The sequence below is a fragment of the Spinacia oleracea genome, chromosome 3, assembly GCF_020520425.1.
Source record: "Spinacia oleracea cultivar Varoflay chromosome 3, BTI_SOV_V1, whole genome shotgun sequence".
NCBI classification, from domain to species: domain Eukaryota; kingdom Viridiplantae; phylum Streptophyta; class Magnoliopsida; order Caryophyllales; family Amaranthaceae; genus Spinacia; species Spinacia oleracea.
The window spans coordinates 136,991,615-136,999,139 of record NC_079489.1 but is presented as its reverse complement, the minus strand read 5'-3'; the positions used below and the strand labels follow the sequence as shown (position 1 = coordinate 136,999,139).

At 35.6% G+C, this 7,525-nt stretch overlaps 1 protein-coding gene across 1 annotated transcript; it reads left to right on the top strand.

Annotated features, from left to right (window-relative positions):
• Nucleotides 1–3,585: 3,585 nt before the first annotated feature.
• Nucleotides 3,586–7,132, top strand: LOC130470108 (uncharacterized). The gene is made up of 3 exons (XM_056839697.1): nucleotides 3,586–5,969; nucleotides 6,079–6,370; nucleotides 6,635–7,132. Exons 1-3 carry the CDS (start codon nucleotides 3,586–3,588, stop codon nucleotides 7,130–7,132), a joined length of 3,174 nt encoding a protein of 1,057 aa, XP_056695675.1.
• Nucleotides 7,133–7,525: the final 393 nt, after the last annotated feature.

Genomic DNA, 7,525 nt, shown 5'->3' with positions numbered 1-7,525 from the left:
CAGCTTTGTTAATCTGCGACGCAAATGACTCTGGGGGGAATCCTAGATTCATTTGCGTCGCAGTTTAACAAAGCTGCGACGCAAATGACTAAATTTTATGCTAAAATTTGTCATTTGCGTCACATGTTCAGAATGGCGTGGCAAATGCGGGGATGCAAATAAGCCTTTTTCCACTAGTGATTCTGATGACTTGGATACCATTCAGTCAAAGCTTGTATTGACTCTTTGTAAGTTGGAGAAAGCTTTTTTACCAATATTCTTCACAATCATGGTTCATCTACTAATCCATCTAGTGGATGAGGTCAAACTTGGTGGACCTGTTCAATACCGATGGCCTTATCCCATTGAAAGGTCAATATCTCGAGCCTCTATCTTATTTTATTTTATCATTTCAATTAAAATATATTCACTATTCTTATTTTTTTCTTTCACATTCACTTTCTTCATTCTATAAAAGGTACTTGGCATTTTTGAAATCTCATGTAAGCAATAAAGCCCAACCTGAAGGGTAGGAAGGGTACCTCTTATGGGAGACAATTACATTCTGCTCTAGATATTTAGAAAGTGTCGAGACCATATTCACCCGACCGAAAAGAAATGAAGATGGTGTTCTAGACAATGACACCTATTTATATCATTCGGGTTGTCGTGTGGTTGGAAAGCAAGAAAACGTTCGTCTCGATGACAAAAGTTTAAGACAAATCCATCGCTATGTTTTGCTTCATTCAGATGAGATGAAACCGATTATTGAGTAAGTAGTGTCATGAGTTAACTTAGAGTTACTAACTATTAATTTTTCAGTAACACAATTTTTTCAATGTATAAAGTGCTTTCATATGCCAAAAACGGCAAGAGGATGAATGTGGAGGAAGTCAATCCAACGAAATTGTTGAAAATGGGTGGATAATCAATGAGTTCCCTGAGTGGTTGCGAAATCAGGTTATATATATGCAGTAACCTTTTGACCTTTTTTGTTTTGTATGTTTTTTAATTTGTAATTAACCATTTTTTTAAAAAAAATTTAGGCCTATAACATAGATGTTAGTACAACAGAAGGAAAGTTGAGAAAAGCCTTGGCCGGTGGTTTAAGTAATTACAGTAAAAAACTTAAAAGCGTCATTGTCAATGGCTACAAATTTGATACTGTGGAACGCGAGCGATTTCGCAAGACACAAAATTCTGGAGTTTTTGTGGAAGCAGATGGCCAAGAGTATTATGGAAGACTCCAAGACATATTCGAATTAAATTACTATGGTTCTTTCAAGGTTATAATGTTCCGTTGTGAATGGGTTGATATACATAGGGGTTTGAAAACAAACCCAAATGGTAGTGTTCGTGTAAATTTCTCGAAGTTGATGCACACTGGCCGAAATTTGCATGATGATCCATTTGTTTTCTCATCTCAAGCAAAACAATGTTTTTACATTGAGGATGAGATACAACAAGGATGGTCGCATGTTGTTAAGACTAAGCCTAGAGACTTCTTTGATATAGGCGATGATGAGCCTTAACATTATGCTCTTGCTCCAACATTATTATGTATTGATTTCAAATGAATGGATTTCTTTTTTTTATATGTTATTTTGAGAATTCCTTTCTTTCTAGAAACATCTTTATTGTATATATGTCACTGGTAGCGATATCTTTCTAGAAATATCTTCAGTGTATGTCTTTCTTTGGTAAGTTCTTTCTTTCTAGATATTACTTTGGTAGTTTCTATTTTCAATAGTTAAAGGGTGGATTTTATGTGTTTGTTGGTTCTAAGTAGTTAAAGGCTGCAAATGAGTACTCACTACTACAAAACAACCTATTTGGAGACGCTTGAGCCTCGACGCCAAGAGGGGGGCGTTGGGAGGCAAAAACAATTCCGTGTTTAGGCGACGACTTATGGCGTCGTGCATATTGCCGACAGCTTTTTGTCGACGCCATTGGCTGTCGAGATATTTGGCTATGCGTTTAGGCGTCGGCAAAACATGTGCCTTGCACGTGTTTCCAATTTCAAACCCGCGCTTCAAATTTGGTGAAAATTAGATTGAGCGCTATTAATTAAAAAAAAAAGAAAATTCACGAAAAATAAGCGCTAAAACTCCCTAAAACTCAAAACCGTATACACGCACGTACGTATTCTATCTCTCCCTAATTAATTAACCCTAATTAATTAGGTGACCAGCAAAAAAACCGCGTCGTCGTCATTCTCCGATCCTCAGCCCTCTGCAAATTCGAAGCCGCTTTACTCTGCCATTGATTTTTCAGCAAGGTTTGTCAATTTTATACTTTCTTCTTCTTCTTCGACTTCTTAGTTTTTCCGAAACTCGCGTTCGATTTATATGCTATTCGTTTTCTTCAATTTGAAACCGTTCTATGCTTGAGTAGTTTCTTCTTGGTTTTTCTTCTTGATCTGAATTTTTAATTCTCCTCCTTCTTCTTATCATAATCCAACAAGTCACAGTGGAAAATCGCATCGGGTGCTGATAATTCGAAGGGATTTACGTACGGCTCAATTGTGTGCTGAAATTTCTAAGGTATTTATTGCACGTGTTCTGTTTTCTCAATCGCATCCATTCCCAATTCTTATTGATATTTTCAGTTTGTTGTATCTGACATTAGAATCCTGTGACTTATGTAAAACGGAATTGCAAAGATTTCTCGTGGAATTTCTTGATTTTATTTGTTGGTGTTGTGGATTATTTATTGCTTGATTTTATTTGGCCCCTCTATTTGTTGGTGTTGTGGATTATTATGTATCACTATCACATCAAAGCAGAATATATGTGTTCTTTTGAATGGTTGCATAAACTGATAATATAGAACAAGTTGGTAGCTGTGTAGTTAGTTATTGATTCCGAAAGGATTTGAAGGTATATTTAGTTGTTTTCCATGAAGTAGTCTGCTATTTAGTTGTTTGATGATTTTTGTTTGTATTGATTAGATATTTCGGTTTGAAAGGAAAACAACGATTTGTTTGGGAGATTAAGTAATTCTAAGAAAACAATTGAGCTTAATGTTTTCGTAGCTGAATGTGTGAGGTTTGTTAAATGACTTATTGGGCTATATTCAACTTTGTAGACCTTCTCTGTAAAAGAAAATATCAATTTTAATGTTTCAAAAGGGGAAAAAATTTTTGGAGTATCAATTTTTGACCTTCTCTGTAAAAGAAAATATCAATTTTAATGTTTCCGAAAAGACCTTACACTTTTTTATTGGCTGTTAGCGTTTTAAGGTTGTTCTTAGTACTTTTTTGTGGGAGTAGATTTGCTTTTGACATGAACAATGGAGAGTATTATTTGAAAGCGTAGTTGGAGTTATCTGCTGAATATTATTTTAATATTAGGTGACTTTCGAGCAGATTATGCAAAGCGAGGTGTAGTATGTTTTGAAAGTGTTTATAAGAGAGATTACTAAAAGCGTTCATAGGACATAACCTTTTGTTATTATCTGCAAGTCTGAAAAAACGTGTAAAAACCTGTGAATTCTTTCCTTTTATTGCGAGCTTACTAACTTCCAACAATATAATCCGGTTGAAAGGCTTTTTTCCCTACAACGGTCCTTTTTTATTATGTTTTGTTTTTTAATTTTTTTGTAGACATGGATACTAGTTGGATTGATTTACGAAAAGGGACTGCCGGTTATTATAATGGTTGCATGAAATTTTTAGAGGTTGCTAAGGAGACTCTTTTAGAGGGAATGACTCGATGCCCATGTAATAAATGCAAGTTGAATAACTCATATCCCTTAGAAGAGGTAGGAGGACACATTTTATTTTACGGTTTTTATAAGAACTATAGACAATGGGTTTTCCATTGTAAAGATGAAGAGAGTAATACCATAGAGATCCCTAGTGATCAAGCAAAGGTAGTAGGTCGAGATGATATTGATGGGTTATTAGCAGCAGCTTTTAGGGTTGACAATACTGCACAACCCACCAACGAATCCCAAGACCCATCATTAAGTGAAGCAAATTTTGAAGATGAAGATCCGTATAACATGCATGAAGAGTTAAATTTTGATCCTGAGGAAGATGATGAGTTTCCATCAACCAACACCAATGAAGAAGAGGCAAAATATAAACGACTAAGGGAAGCTTCTGATGAGGGTTTATACGAGGGGTGTACTACTTTCTCAAAATTGTCATTTCTATTGCACTTGTTTCACCTCAAGTGTATGTTTCATTGGTCAGCTGCGTCATTTAATAAGTTGCTTGAGCTTCTATTAGACGCATTTCCTATTATTATGGAGTTTCCGTCATCGTATTATGAAGGCATGAAGATAATAAAGGATTTGGGATTGAGTTACGAGAAAATCCATGCATGTCCAAATGATTGCATTTTATATTGGGGTGAATTTGCAGAAAAAAATGAGTGTCATATCTGTCACACATCAAGGTGGAGAAATGTGAACGGAAATGAGGGTGATACAAGTGAGAATGTTATAAAAACACGTAAGAAGGGCGTTCCAGCTAAAGTAATGCGGTATTTTCCTCTCATCCCTAGACTAAAGAGGCTTTACATGTCATCTAAAACAGCAGAGGACATGAGATGGCATTTTGACCGCAAGGATGAAAAGATCATAAGTCACCCGGCAGATGGTGAAGCTTGGAAAAAATTTGATCAAAGATATGAGGAATTTGCCAAAGACCCTCGTAGTGTAAGATTGGGTCTAGCAAGTGATGGTTTTAATCCATATCGTTTGATGAATACTAGTTACAGTACATGGCCAGTGATCCTAATTCCTTATAATTTGCCACCATGGCTTTGTATGAAGTCAACGTCATTCATTTTGTCTTTGATCATCCCTGGTAAGTCTGGTCCCGGTATGGATATTGATGTGTACTTGCAACCACTAATCCATGAGCTAAAATTGTTGTGGGAAGGTGTAGATGCCTTTGATGCTCATAGCGGAAAAAGTTTCAAAATGCGAGCAGCTTTGCACTCCACTATAAATGACTTTCCAGCATATGCTATGTTGTCGGGTTGGAGTACAAAAGGTTATAAAGCTTGCCCTTCTTGTGCCGATTCTGGTTGTGCGTATAGTTTTGGTGGTAAAATTGTCTACCCTGTAGCTCGAAAATGGTTACCAGCTGATCATCCTTATCGTTCTCAAGCCAACTTATTTGATGGGAAAGAGGAACATGGTTTTGCTCCTGTTCCTTTAAGCGGGACAGAAATTCTGAAGCAACAAGAAAGAGTTAAGTATGTTTATGGAAAGTCAAAAATTGTTTCTAAAAAAAGAGGGAGACTAGACAATGATGAAATTGAAGAAGATGATGATGGTCAAGATGATGTTGATAAGGTTCTATGGAAAAAGAAAAGTAAACTTTTTGAATTAGAATATTGGGAATATAATCCTCTTAGACATAATTTAGATGTTATGCACATTGAGAAGAATGTATGCGACAATTTCTTAGGAACTCTTTTAGATATGGAGAAGAGTAGAGATGATAAGAATGCTAGGTTGGCCCTTCAAGCACGGAACATAAAATCTCATCTTTGGCCTCAATCTCATCCAAATCGTGTTAAGGACTATTTGCCCTCGGCTGCATACACCATGTCTAAAGAAGAGAAAGAACGGTTTTTAAATGTCCTACAAAAGCTTAAAGTTCCTGATGGATATGGATCTAATTTGCAAAAGTGTGTGAATATGAAGCAGCGTAAACTTATTAATCTGAAAAGCCATGACAATCATGTCCTTATGCAGGATATCCTTCCTGTTGCTTTAAGGGCATCGAATGCCACAAAAGTAATTGATTTGCTTGATGAATTGTCAGACTTTTTCAAGAAGATATGCTCAACTTCTATTGATAGAAATGAATTAGACACAATTCAGTCAAAGCTTGTGTTGACTCTTTGTAAGATGGAGAAAGAGTTTCTGCCAACATTTTTCACAATCATGGTGCATCTACTAATTCATTTAGTGGATGAGGTCAAACTCGGCGGACCTGTTCACTATAGGTGGATGTATCCCATTGAGAGGTCAATATCTTAAACTTTAATATTTTTTTAATAACTTTAAAATAAGAATACATCACAAAATACTTGTCTTATTCTTTCACGTTCACAATTTTGTTCAATATATTTCAAGGTACTTGGCCTTTTTGAAATCTCATGTAAGCAATAAAGCGAAACCAGAAGGATCTATAGCAGAAGGGTACCTTTTATGGGAGACGATTGCATTTTGTTCGAGATACTTAGAAAGTGTTGAGACCATATTCAACAGACCCAAGAGGAACGAAGATGGTGTTCCAGACATCAATAACTATTTATACTACTCAGGTGGTCGTGTAGTTGGGATGAAAGAAAATGTCCGTCTGGATGACAAAAGTTTAAAGCAAGCACATCGCTATGTTTTGCTTCATTCAGATGAGATGAAACCGGTGCTTGAGTAAGTAGCTTTATGGATTAATTTTTTTGACCATATTAATTATTACGATTTTAATAACTCAATTTTCTCAATCTCTAAAGTGCCTTCATACATCAAAAACGGCAAGAGAGTCAAGTCGGAGCAGGTCATGAAAATCAATGGATAATCTATGAATTTTCTGATTGGTTGCAAAACCAGGTTATATGCTTCTAAGTCTAGAGTTTCCTTTTTTATTTTATATACCATTTGAGTTTAACTTAGTTTTTTCGAATTATAGGCAAATAACCTAGATGATAGCACAAAAGAAGGGAAATTGAGAAAAGCCTTGGCCGGTGGTTTAAGCAATCGCAGCAAAAGGATGAAAAGCGTTATTATTAATGGCTATAAATTTGACACCGTGGATCGTGAGAGATCTCGAAAGACACAAAATTCTGGAATTATGGTAGAAGCTGAAGGCCAAGAGTATTATGGAAAGCTTAAAGAAATATTAGAACTTGATTATTATGGTTCTTTCAAGGTTCTAATGTTCCGTTGTGATTGGGCTGATATACGTAGGGGTTTCAAAACATACCCGAGTGGCAGAGTTCGTGTCAATTTCTCGAAGTTGATGCACACTGGTCAAAATCTGGAAGATGATCCATTCATTTTCTCTTCTCAAGCAAAACAAGTTTTTTACATTGAGGATGAGATACAAAAAGGATGGTTTCATGTTATTAAGACTAAGCCTAGGGACTTGTTTGATATACCCGACGATGATGATAATGATGATGAGTAGCTTCTAGGATAATAGTGTTTTGGGTGTATGGAATTCTTTATCAAAGTTTATGTGTATTATTTTCTTTTGGATTTGAGTTATAAACTTCTATTCACGTGTTATATGAGATTTCATTTAGTTATACTCATTTCGGTTATAAGTCATATTTATATTGCATGTTGTATATGGCGTTTTTACATTAACAAAGCATAATAGTTTAGGGTTGGTAATTTAAATCTTCTACCATATTGCATATTATTTTGTTTCATAAAATTTCCACTGAATCAAATAATGAACAGGGTACTAGTATAATATTCTTTTAGAAGTGATTGCTAATAACCATGATCGTTTTTCTTTCTCAGGAAATTTAGGTTGTTACCCTAGTGACCTACTGACCTGACAAGCTAAGCGACC

Excerpts from the sequence above, each read along its gene's own strand:
- LOC130470108 (XM_056839697.1), top strand. The coding sequence starts at position 3,586 with ATGGATACTAGTTGGATTGATTTACGAAAAGGGACTGCCGGTTATTAT. Across the intron at positions 5,970-6,078 it reads TGGATGTATCCCATTGAGAG|GTACTTGGCCTTTTTGAAAT; the intron begins GTCAATATCTTA and ends ATATATTTCAAG. Across the intron at positions 6,371-6,634 it reads ATTCAGATGAGATGAAACCG|GCAAATAACCTAGATGATAG; the intron begins GTGCTTGAGTAA and ends TTCGAATTATAG.